Source organism: Bos javanicus, chromosome 11 (assembly GCF_032452875.1).
Source record: "Bos javanicus breed banteng chromosome 11, ARS-OSU_banteng_1.0, whole genome shotgun sequence".
Classification (NCBI taxonomy): domain Eukaryota; kingdom Metazoa; phylum Chordata; class Mammalia; order Artiodactyla; family Bovidae; genus Bos; species Bos javanicus.
The window spans coordinates 20588249-20601439 of record NC_083878.1 but is presented as its reverse complement, the minus strand read 5'-3'; the positions used below and the strand labels follow the sequence as shown (position 1 = coordinate 20601439).

Below are 13191 nucleotides of genomic sequence, written 5' to 3'. Positions count from 1 at the left end.
AAGCACACGGCTGGTACTTGGTAAGCGCCCAACTTCTTTACTTATTCTTGATAACCCCCGAGGCTCGGAAGCACACTTCCTACCTGAATAACTACCATTCATCCCCCGGGCTCGCCCTTTCCCCAACCTTTCGGAAAAGATCTTTTTTTCTCCAGGGTCTTTAAAATACTTTGTACCAGCCGGCAGGAAAGGGTGCTGCGCCTTGGGGCTTCCACTTGGGCAGGAGAGTCCCGTTCAGAGCGCGCGCGCGCGCGCCCAGACGCGGCCTTGGAGCGGTGGCCGGGAGGGCGCGGCTGTGCGTGCGCCGCGCAGGGTGGTGGCGGTCGGCCTCCCGCCCTCGGCCGCCGCCCCCGCCGCCGCCTCGGCGTGTCAGGTGCCGTGAGAAGCGCCGAGGGATATGACTAGAGCCGACTTTCCAGAAGCAGCGCACGCAAGGCACAGCTCCGCACGCAAGGGGGAGGCGACAGCAGAAGAAACTTTTCAACCCAATAAAGTTCGCAGGCTCTCGGAGATTGGCCTCCTCCTTCTCACCCCGCTCCCGCCCCACCCCCTCCACTCCTCCAGGAATCTTCAGAGCGCCCTCCCTCCCCTGCTCTCCGCAGGGTGCGTCCCAGCTCGGCTCTCCGCCGGGCGCCCCCGGTCTCCGACGCGGCCAGCTTTGCTCCGCGTTCTCCAGTGGGCGGCGCCACCTGGAGGAGTTTCTACGCGGGAAACCTCCAGGCAGCTGTGGCGCGCCAGCTCTGGCCTTTGTATGCCAAGGAAGTCGGGGTCCCGGGGCGGGGGAGCTGTGTCCTTCAGGGCTTCTTGACCTCGCCGCCCAAGGTGGAAGGAGAACTTTGCGCGCCAAAGGGCCTGACCTGATGGGTCGATATGCTTGCGAGAACGTTAAACTACAAATAAAGCAACTCGGGATGCAGGAAGGCAAACCTTCACCACAACCGAGTTTTCTTTTCCAAGCTGACAGGTTTGCTTTCCCGGTTAGGGCGCCCGAGGATCTCGAGCGATTTTCTCTCGGGGAAGGAAGCCCAGGCCACGGAAAGGGTAGAGAGGTTGTGCGCTCGGGGCGTGGAGCGCGCTCCCACCGAAAGCGCAGGAGTGGTGCTCAGGTGGTGTCCCGAGCGAGCGTCCAGAGAAACTGCGGCCTCGATCGGAAGTGGCTGTGAGGAAGGGTGATTTGGGGGAAACGCAAAGTTCTCGCCGCCGCTTCCAGGAAAGCCACCAGCTACTGCTCCAAGGCCGTCGGGGCGCGCAGGGACTGCCTCGCGTGACCACCAGCGCGCGGTGACCCCAGTCGTAGTCCGAGAGGCCTGTTCCAGAGCGCCCCGCCTTCCCTCTGCAAGCCCCGCCCCTGCCAGGTCCGGTTGCCTCCTCCCCACTCACAGACCTTAAAAAAGAGAGGCGGGATGGCGCGCTTTACTCTCCAGAGTGACTGTGCAAACCGACCACGCCTCTGCGACGCCAGCTGTCAGAGCCTTGCAGGGGGTTGTGAGGGCTGGCAGTTGACTCCATTCATCGACCCTCAATCGCAACTCTCACGCGGTGAGAAAACCCTGACTTTGCCGAGGCTCAGGTGCAGCGAGGCTCGGCAAAGCAAACTCCTTTCTGCGTCCCTATCCCAGACCGAGCGCCCCCGGCTCTGACGACCCCTAGAGACTCCAGAGTGGGCGCTGAAGTTCCCAGAGCTGGCAACAGGTGTCCAGGGTCGGCTTCCGATTTTCTGGAGACATTGAGATTGCGGTCTTGAACCCCACAAGGGCCCCAGTCCGTTCTCCCAGCCGGCCGTCTGGCGCTGCTGGAAACCGCGCCTCCTCGCAGGTCAGTGTGTCAGCTGAGCCGCCTTCCTGCGGCCTCTTGTGACGCGTGGGTTCTCACACATCAGAAGTGGCGGGGGTCGCAGGGGCCGGGGTGGTAGGCATTTAGAGGGAACTGAGCGCCACACCTTGATGCCCGCTGTGTTGTCCTTGAATTGCAGGAACCGTTACGCGGCTGAGGCGGGGTCGGGGGAATCGGGTCATAGAGAGGCGGAAACACGACCCTTCCCCTCGCTTTTGGGCAATGGGTTTGGGATGGCAAGAGGCGTGTTCAACTGCTTCTTCAGTGAGCTAGCCCTGATCTGACCTACGCGCTACCTCCTGCCTACCCAACAGTGCACGGTAGCCCGAGGCAGGTGGATAGGAGCTTGGGGCGCCCTCTTCTTTCTCTGCCTACCTGAGTGTCACGCCTTCGCCCTTCTCTCCCCAGCATGGCCACTGGCCTCAGCCCGGACGATCACCTGTCGCCGACCCTTCTGTCGGTCCAGCAGACCATGCTCCTTCTGCTGCTCTCGGTGCTGGCCGCAGTGCACGTGGGCCAGTGGCTGTTGAGGCAGCGGCGGCGGCAGCCGGGCTCCGCGCCCCCCGGTCCCTTTGCTTGGCCGCTGATCGGAAATGCGGCGTCAATGGGCTCGGCGCCGCACCTCTTGTTCGCACGTCTGGCGCGGCGCTACGGCGACGTCTTCCAGATCCATCTCGGCAGCTGCCGGGTGGTGGTGCTGAACGGCGAGCGCGCCATCCGCCAGGCGCTGGTGCACCAGAGCGCGGCCTTCGCCGACCGGCCGCCTTTCGCCTCTTTCCGCTTGGTGTCCGGTGGCCGCAGCCTGGCTTTCGGCCAGTACTCGGAGAGCTGGAAGGCGCAGCGGCGCGCGGCGCACAGCACGATGCGAGCCTTCTCCACGCGCCAGCCGCGCGGCCGCCGGGTCCTCGAGGGCCACGTGGTAGGCGAGGTGCGGGAGTTGGTAGAGCTGCTGGTGCGCCGCAGCGCGGGCGGCGCCTTCCTAGACCCGCGGCCGCTGACCCTGGTGGCCGTGGCCAACGTCATGAGCGCTCTGTGCTTCGGCTGCCGCTACAGCCACGACGACGCCGAGTTCCTCGAATTGCTCAGCCACAACGAGGAGTTTGGGCGCACTGTGGGCGCGGGCAGCCTGGTGGACGTGCTGCCCTGGCTGCAGCGCTTCCCTAACCCCGTGCGCACTGCCTTCCGTGAATTCGAGCAGCTCAATCGCAACTTCAGCAACTTCGTTCTAGACAAGTTCCTGAGGCACCGCGAAAGCCTCCGGCCCGGGGCCGCCCCCCGCGACATGATGGACGCTTTCATCCACTCGGCGGGGGCTGACTCTGGCGATGGTGGCCCGCGGCTGGACGTAGACTACGTGCCGGCCACGGTCACAGACATCTTCGGCGCCAGCCAGGATACTCTCTCCACCGCGCTGCAGTGGCTGCTCGTTCTCTTCACCAGGTAAAGCCTCCAGGAGGCTTGGGTCGGCCTTCCCCCCTCCCTCCGTAAAAGGTGGAGTGGAATTAGAATATGCTGAGGTCGCGACTAGCGCTCAAGGAGGGTTTGGGGTTTCGCTGCGGGTCCCCACCTGCCAAAGCTGAGACCGAGTCCAAAAAGCGCGTCTCTGGAAGGCACCGTGCGTTTTGCACGCTCCACCCAACCGCGCCGGGACGGCTCGGCATCGCTGATCTTGGAGCTCACCGCTCCGAGAGGGGATAAATTTGTGTGAAACCACTTGGAATAGCAAGATTAAGTGCCCAAGATCATCCCCCGATCTCCCACATTGGCACGGAGAAGCAAAATTGGAAATGTTCGAAAGGAAAGGGCAGCGTAGTAAAAAATATGTTAAGTAAGCACGCCTAATCCGCTCGGCTGGTCTTCAGCGCTGACTGGAGGCCGTCTGGCCTCGGAGCCAAAAGCCAACCGCCCTTCAAGGCTTTGTATCGCGACATAGCTAGTGTTCGGCGGCGGAGCCTCAAGGACCGATAATCCAAAGCTTTAGGAAAGCAACCAGAAACCAGCGGATTGTGCTGGGCGTATAAAACCGCCGCTCTAGGCGTATAAAACCGCCGCTCTAGGCGTAGAGGTGTCGGTGTAAAGAATAGGAGAAGCCATAACTTTAGCAAACGCTGAGCTGCATCTGTTATAGAAAGGGAAGCTGAGTATCTGGGTGGCACCTGCTAACCTCTCGGATCCCTGGGCTCGGCTGGGTTAAGTTGATCCTCAGCCGCGGACCTCTGCTAAATTTGTACACGCACGAATTAAACATGTCTCCGGTATCCCCAGATCAAGCAAATATAACATAAATTTTACATAGGTTATAGTTATATTAAAAGACGAGCCGTTGATTTACATGGGCGGCTGGTATTTTATCTGGCATCCTTACCCCAGGGGCAAATGTCTCATTCAAGGCAAATCTTGATTGCTTTGAGAGACCAGAAATCCTGGTTATGCAATCTGGCGCACAGGTAGGGGAAGCTGGAAAGTAAAAACTTCTTTTGTTAGAATCCACTGCATCAGAATCCTGTATTTCCTTAGATACTGCTTTCACAATTTGGGGGCGGGGGGTGTATATTTAAAATCACTTTTCAGTATTAATATCATGGAAACACATATGGAGGAGGGGCAAAAATCGCATAATGAGAGTCAATAATAGATCAGGAAGAGGACAATTCCAAAATGGGATCAATAAATCCTTTGCTTCCCCAGATAAGCGTGTTATCTTTTGAAACTGCCTTTCTTTCTTTTTTTCACCAGAAACCGAATTGTAAATCGTTTTCCGTGTACTCCAACTGGGCAGCAAAAGGGAATAAAACAATTTGGGGGTCACTTTCAATTCACTATAGCTGATGAAAAGTTCTTCTTTTTAGTGAAAAGACAATATGATGGGGTTGGCAAATTGCATTTCCTATTTTTTATGTAACTTATGGAAATGCAGCTATGCCCATTAATTTATGTATTGTCTGTAGCTGCTTCTACCCCATAGCACAAGCTGGGAGGTAAGAGGGCTTGATCCACAAAGCCTAAAATATTTACTCTCTGGCTCTCTATGAAAAAAGTTTGCAAATCTCTGAAAAATCACCCATAATGTCATCACAGGCACACTTAAAATTTTTTTTTCAAAGTTGCAATAATTACACATTTTTTTACTTCTGACATTTCCACTTACTATAGTGGCCATTTCCCTGTCTTTTAAACTTTAGTAATTTTTTACTACACAATTTTAGTAATTTTTATGGCTGTATAATATTTTGCCATAGTAACAGATCATTATATACAATCATTTATCATGTTTGTCTAAATATTTCTTTAAAGAGTGAGCTATTTTAATGTTTCTGCTATATTTTAATGTTTCAGCTGTATTTAAAATTTTAGCTATTATGGTTACTTTTTTTATACCTGCTAAGTTATTTCCTGAAAATAAATTTCCAGACATGGATCACTGGCTTTTAAAAGAGTGGGGAGAAATTACCCTTATAGATCTTGCTTTGTAATAAGATTTTGTTTTCCAATAGGATTGTACTAGTTTTATCGGCAACAGTGAATAAATGTTACAGTCTACCATAATCTCATGAACATTAGGGATTTGCTTTTAAAGTTAGAAGATATGTACCTTTATCTATCAGGATACCAATGATCTTTGTATAAAATGAGAACATTGTGTTCTCTGGAATTGTCTAGGGAGATGAAGAAAAAAAGAATTCACTTTCAGGGTTACATTTTAATTTTTGTGGGCCCCAAGTGCTTTTGCCTTTGAGGACACCTTACTCCATAAAATTTTTTTAAATTAAACTTTATGACTATATTGGTATAAAGATTAGCATGTTAAAATTATAAAACATTTTCATTGGCCTAAAAGCTTTTATTCTTCTGATTTTAAAAGAAATGAGTTTTCATGAGTTCCTAAAAAGTATTGTATGTCCCCGGCACTTTCTGCTGTATCCAGTGGAGAGAAGTCATCCTTACCCTTGTCATGCTTTTTCAGGTTGAGAAAACTTAGACCCTTTTTTAACTTATGATGGGGAAGAGAGTTAGAGCTGTGTGAGACTTATTATAGGAAATATAACTGTTATACTCCATCTTGTAATAAAGTGATAAATTAGGAAACTGTTTTGGATTTTTTTTTCTGGAAATGTTAATTCAATTACTGATTCAGATAGCCAGTTTAAAGAATGGTGGTATAAAAATAAATTGTAATGGGCTTTCTAGATGAAAGAAGGATCAGTGTTCCTCATTGACTTTCTCTCTCTGCCCTTAACACCAAACAGGTATTCGGAAGTGCAGGCGCGGGTACAGGCAGAACTGGATCAAGTGGTGGGTAGGCACCGGCTGCCCACCCTGGAGGACCAGCCCCGCTTGCCCTACGTCATGGCCTTTCTTTATGAAGCCATGCGCTTCTCCAGCTTTGTGCCCGTCACCATTCCGCACGCCACCACGGCTAACGCTTCCGTCTTGGGCTACCACATCCCCAAGGACACGGTGGTGTTTGTTAACCAGTGGTCCGTGAATCATGATCCGGTGAAGTGGTCGAACCCAGAGGACTTTGACCCAACCCGATTCTTGGACAAGGATGGCCTCATCAACAAGGACTTGACGGGCAGCGTGATGGTTTTTTCTGTGGGCAAACGGCGGTGCATCGGGGAAGAGATTTCTAAGATGCAGCTGTTTCTCTTCATCTCCATCCTTGCTCACCAGTGCAATTTCAAGGCTAATCCAGACGAGCCTTCGAAAATGGATTTTAATTACGGCCTGACCATTAAACCCAAGTCATTTAAAATCAATGTGACTCTCAGAGAGTCTATGGAGCTCCTTGATAGTGCTGTCCAAAAGTTACAAGTGGAGAAAGAGTGCCAGTGAGAAGCCAGAGGCAAGCAGAAATTTTATAAGTATGCAAGTCGGGAGATGGGAGTAAAATTACAGTTTTTTTTCCCCCCTAGCTCCTCTGTGCCACTTTCTCAATTAGTCTCTAAAATGAGCGTAAACCAACTGACCCACAGATGATGTGCTTTGCACACGTGTCTTCAGAATAGTACCTCACGAGCCCTGGGCTGTGTAGGGGCTCCAGGAGACGTTTTGAGTGAAAGAGCTAAAGGGCCCAAAGAATTTTTTTACATATATTGAATGTTGCCAATAATAATTTCTTGAGGGAGCTTTCTTTGGAGTTAAAACACACATATACATATACACAGAACTACCTAATAAAGAGGCATTTCAGTAACCATGCCTTGCTTGGTGGGGTCCAAGGTTATGTTCTGTATGCTCTATAGAAAATTGTATTAAGCAGTTTTAGGAAATATTGTTGAATATGCAAAGATGAATAATTTCAGTGTAAGATTGGATGTGATCTGGGCTAATAAGGGAAAAAATAAAGACCAGAAATTCTCTTCTCACTTTTTCAATAAAATAGCTTAGTTAGGCTCTAATATCTATGGGTGGATTTATCTTTTTTGCCCACTGATGTGCTTCCTCTTACTTTATGGGATGAGTCATAAAGTTATTTGCTCAGAAGGAAATCAACTGTAGTTGATTTAGTGGGGTTCAGTGATTTCATGAATTTTAAACTATAAATTGTTAAATCGTAAAAAATTCCAAGCTGAAGACATACCTCGTTTGGTTACTAAAGTACAGAATTTCAATTATGAAGAAAAAAAATTTATCAGCTCAGCTAAACTTTAAGTTTTGTGATTATAACATACTGACTTCAATAAATCTCATAGGTTAAAAAAAAATCACCAAATAGTGTTCAAGATGTATGTATATATTATATAATTATTCAGTACCAATATGTATTAGTTATTTTATCACTAAATGGTATTAGTTATTTTGGTCAAGGAAAGGTTGAACAATGTCTTTTATAATATCACAGCATATAGAAAAGTACAACCAATTTAACCAATTTTAATTCAAATACATAGTATGAGCTTGATTAAATCAAATACCTGTTTTTGACATCATGAAAACCAAGTTGAAGCAAAGTCTCTTCTCTCATTGGAAATTTGAATTGAAAAATCTTAAAATTGGATCCGAAAGATGTGTTCCTTATCACTTTACAGCATGTTTATTAAACTTATATTCGCAGTACAGAATATCTTCCAAACTGATTTAGTTCATATGTTATATTTCTAAACTCTTGTTGTGCTTAAAATTTTAATTTAGTTTTAAAGCCATTCTGATTATTGAGTTCCAGGAAGTTACTGGAAATCTGGCTATTAGCCTGTGGAAGGCAGGGAGACTGAATCTGTGTCTGCCTGGTGAACAGTGAAAAATGCCACGAACTATCTTGATGTTCTTTATTAAATAACATGGTGAGGAAGTCCCATTATAATGGACCTAGTTTTCCTTTTAAATAATTTTTTAGATAGCAGCGGTGTTTGTGTTTTGGAAAGTCAGAATTAGTCTTGGGAGATTGTTTTGAGGATGGCATTGGATTTCAGTGGTACCAATCAGATCGGCTGTGCTGTTTAAGATGGCCTATTGATCTTAAGCAGGCGGTCACTTTGGTAACTGTGAAGACCTAAAGCTTGAACAAAATATATATGTTCAGTTTATGTAAATAACTTGAAAACCTTTTTTCAAAAAGTGATGGAAGGTCGCAAAAGTACAAAGTGAAGTTTGGAGTTTTAACTTTCATTGCTCATAAATGTACAAAGGAAGTTGTGAAGTGTCCTAAAAGCTTACTGCTTGTTACATTTCATTAAGCTTTTTGGAATCTCTGTATCAAAATTATAAAAGAAAGAGTGTATGATTGTGGTGTGTGTTGGGACGGGCAGTGCAGGGGTAAGAGAAAGGAGTGAAAAATATGAAAAGAAAGAAAGATGGTTAAACATTCTCCCACTCATTCAGAATTAATTAATTTGTAGTATGAATATTTAGAAAAAAAAGTGTTTCATGGGCTAGTGTTGAATCCCAGGCAGATTTTAAAAAATCCACAGCATAGCAGCTCTATTATAATGTGGAATTCTTATTAATAAACATTTTATACAATTTTAATTAATAAAATCTCACAGATGTACCTCTTGAATATGAAAAAATCTGTGCCAGTATTTTTAAAGGCCCCAAAGTCAACAGTAGAAATCAGGCTTACCCAATATGTTTCAATTTTTTTGGCACTGGCTATTCCAAAACATTGTTATCTACCCTTCCCTGTGCCCTGAACAGGGCTGAGACTGTAATTTGGGGCTGCCCTAGCCTACTTACTCTGAGAGACTTGTGGCAGCAAAAGTAATCGTGTACCAATCCGGATGCCTCATTAAGTCAACCAGATCCAGATGCTCTGTAATCTGTTTCTATGTACGTAGGCTCAATTCTTCTGGCGCTTTCAGTGATGAGAGAGCCGGGTTTACGAAGAAGACAATAAGGTGAGTACTGGGAGATTTCCTGGTTTATTTAATATGTTTGTAACCCAGTTCAAGGAAGGAAAGAAAAACCAAAAACAGACAAAAAAAAAAAACACCCAAATTTGAGGGCTGCCGCAATCAGGTTACAGGCTCAATCAGAAAATCTAATTTTATTTCTGCCAGAGAAAGAATGTATTTGGTGGTCACCATTTTAGTCAGAATGTCTACTCCAGGTTATTGCAGTAGTTAAATATATTGTTTATGAAATGCTTCATTGATATATTAAAGCATTGACTCAGTAAGAAAATTGCTTTTCTTTTTTTTTTTTTCCAAAACAAGAGGAAGATGTCTCAGGTTTGTTTTATGGATTATCTGAAAGCTTTCATGTCTCAGAACTTAGCCTTTACCTGTGAAATGCTATTACTGCCTTAACACTTTCATGTTAGATCTATATTAGATCAAATAGTTGCCTAGCATTATGTATGGATTTGTATGCTTTTTAGCCTTGACACAACTGTATAATACAAAGGTATACTTTAGTAGACGTTTATAATTCAAGGATAACCTCTTATTTAACCTTTTCTTGCTTTTGTATTTTATCATGTATGCTTTCCATCTGTACACAGCAACTATAATACTTGGTTGTAACGAAATAGATTTGTGGGGACATAGCATTGGTTTGATATACCAAATTTTAAAAATTCTATATCTGTAATTACCTATAATAGGACACCACTGCCAAAATAATAAAAATCACTTTCATAATCTTGTCAGGAAGTTTTTCTTTATGTTGTAGCAAATACAATCTAATGTGTTTATTCATTTTAACTACTATTTATAAGTGCTTGACTTAAAATATTGCATTGTGAATATTTTCTTTGGCCTTTTTACATTTTAGGCAGCTTGCCTTTTTCTTTTTAATAGGTTTTCAACATCCAGTTCTCTACCAAATTCTTGTTCTGTCTCTATTTTTTAGTTGAAATACAGTCGATTTACAATATTATATAAGTTTCAGGAATATAGCATAGTTCCTGGATTCAATGTTTTTATAGATTCTGCTCCATTTTAAGTTATTACAAAATAATAGCTATATTCCCTGTGTTGTACAAGATATCCTTGTAGCTTATTTATTTTATACACAGTAATTTGCACCTCAATCCCCAACCCCTATTTTGGACCCCTTTCCCACTTCCCACTGGTAACCACTAGTTTGTTCTCTGTATCTATCAGTCTGTTTCTATTTTGTTACAATATTCACTTGTTTTATTTTTTCAAATCCTACATAGATGATAAAAATTTTGAATTTATAAGAACCAACTCGGCAATTAAATTTTAATGGCAAACACCTGGTAAAGTAGGAATTAGTTTCTGGTTTTGAGAGGTTGAATAGATTGAGATTTTAAGACTCTGACCTTGTAGTTCTGCTTCATCTAAAAAATATAGGATGTTTTTCTCCTTTAACAGCATACCGGTCCTTTTCCTTGAGTATTTCATTCATTCATTTTGTTTTCTTTTGTCATGAAAACTTTTGTTTTTAATTTAGATGATAAACATTCATTCATTCATTTTGTAAGGGACATGTGCCTTATTTAATATGTGCAATTAATGTCCAATAAAATGGAACAGATGAGAGTTTTCTGTAAGATACTATGTGGAAATATTTTTCTGCCGACTCTTTTACCTGGTAAAGATTTGACTTCCCAGGGTCCTGCTGGGGTTCTCCAGGCTTTCCCTACCCCACCCTCACAGATGGCAGGGTCATGCAATGCCAAGGCCCCTTATTTCTTTCAGACTTTAACTCCCATTATTGTGAAATCAGGAAAAGTAATTTTGAGGTATAATTGCACACAATGTCATCGAGCCTTTGACTTGAGAACATCACTTTAGCAGCCCAAAGATATGGTTAGAAATTGGTTTAAGAGAATACTTGCTTGTTTTCCAGATGTATTAATCTAGGATCATGAAAATTGTCCTAAAGGTTCAGGATAAGTGAAATAAATATTTTCATAGAAAAAAAAAATGTCTTTAACGAAGTTGTAATTGGTGTCAGGTGTTTGCAGCAATGTCAAGCAGAGTTGTATTCCACCTAATCAATCTGGTAGCATATACGACTACAATGCAGGGTGAGAAATGAATACAGTTTTGGACATAAAGCAGGCATGGTCCTTGCAAACTCATAGAGATTGTTTCTATGACTTCAAAGTCAGTTTTTCTGCACAAGTGCTACAGCAGTTCTGGCTGTTACCTCGCCCTTATTTTGGTTTAGTGACTCACATACTCTGCTCTCAAGTTTTGATCTATTATAATTCTCAGAGAAGGAAAGAGAAAGAAAAGAAATTAACATATTCAAAAATATTTGGAAGCAATTCTTTTTAATGGTTTTTTTTTTCTGGCTGCACTGGGTCTCCATCATGGTCCACGGGCTCTCTCTAGTTGAGGTGCGCTGGCTTCTCTTGTCATGGTACACCCGCTTAGTTGCCCTGCAGCATATAGAGTCTGAGTTCCCCAACCAGGGATCGAACCAGCGTCCCTTGCATTGGAAGGTGGGTTCGTAACCACTGGTCCACTACGGAAGCCCCTGGAAGCAGTTATTTTTAATGGGAATGATCAGAGGAAAATAATCTAGCTTAAACAGGTAGACACAAGCTGTAGGTAAATAGCAGCTTTGTTTGTTGGGCCTTGATTCACTCACACACAGGCTATGTGGTCTTCAGTAACACTTTTCAACCAGAGCCAAGAATAAGGAGAAAAAATGAAGCTAAAATATGGTGTGAGGGAGACAGTAATATCATGGGCCAAAATTCTATGTTGAAAAGTGTCAGATTGCAGATGTTCCCTGGAGATGAACTGACCCAAGAGCTCACTGTCTTTCAACAGGCGGGCTTGTCACTTTCCAGCATCCCCGTGTTTGGGCACACAAGCCAGTCTGTTCATTTTTCTGTCCCTGTGATCCTGGGTTTTCACCAGCCCTGCTCCTCCTTTGTCTCAGCCACATGCCACACTGACAGTATCCTGTGCCAAGAAGACTCACAACAATCCTCCTTTCGAAGAGAAGCTTCCGCAAGCAAGAAAACTTTAAAAAGAGAAAGGGGGAGGTCATATTTTGTTTTGTAATATTAAAACTTCTTTCCCATAATCTGTGGTCAGGAATTTTTGCCTGAAGTTCATCCATAGGTTGGCCTGTGAAGTGGCCTGATTTGAGAACTCTCCCTGATAGGAGTGGAAGAGTGCAGCACACTCCACATTGGCTCTTATGACCAATCAGAACCTTTCCTGCTCTCAGAGATTGAATAGGATTCAATAGGATAGCGAGACTCTCCAGCCAGAGAAAGTGTGCAAAACTGAGGCATGAACGAGACAGGCATGTTAACAGGAAGCCTGCTTTTGAAGAGTGTGGCTGGAGTGAATGGAATTGGTTTTGGACTGCTTGAGATCCCTTTAAGTGATAAAAAGGCTAAATAAACTAAATATATTATGCTAAATAAACAACACGATATTATACAAATTATGCAATATTCCCCCACACACCTAACAGCCCCTGAGAGGCGGGCTGGTCAGGGCTCAGAGTCTCTACACCAGACTGAAAAATCTTCCAGCCTCTTTTAAAAATGTTTAATTCTGCTTTTATTCCTAGGTGCCTACTTTTGTTTCTTTCCCTTTCCATCTCAGTACTGTTTAATATGCATTTTTTTTGTTTGTATGTGTTCCAACAAAATGTGTATGATTATTTTGTACACGTGTGTGCATGTTAAATCGCTTCAGTAGTGTCCAACTCTGTGCGATCCTATGGACTGTAGCCCGCCAGGCTCCTCTGCCCATGGAATTTCCCAGGCAAGAGTACTGAAGTGATTCTCAGGGAATCTTCCTGATCCAGGGATCCAACTTGAGTCTTTTAAGTCTCCTGCATTGGCAGGCAGGTTCTTTACCACCAATGCCATCTGGGAAGTATACATGTGTTTTAAGGTATACATGTGTTTGTGTGAATGCTGTTCCTATCTTATCCTGTTGCTCAATCTTCTCTTATCACATCATTTTAAAGACC

General features: G+C 44.7%; 1 protein-coding gene across 1 annotated transcript; it reads left to right on the top strand.

Moving 5' to 3' along the window:
- The first annotated feature begins 1387 nt into the window (after positions 1-1387).
- LOC133256897 (cytochrome P450 1B1) lies at positions 1388-9918 on the top strand. The gene is made up of 3 exons (XM_061432104.1): positions 1388-1815; positions 2242-3273; positions 6081-9918. Exons 2-3 carry the CDS (start codon positions 2243-2245, stop codon positions 6667-6669), a joined length of 1620 nt encoding a protein of 539 aa, XP_061288088.1. The 5' UTR covers positions 1388-1815; position 2242; the 3' UTR covers positions 6670-9918.
- The last annotated feature ends 3273 nt before the right edge of the window (positions 9919-13191 follow it).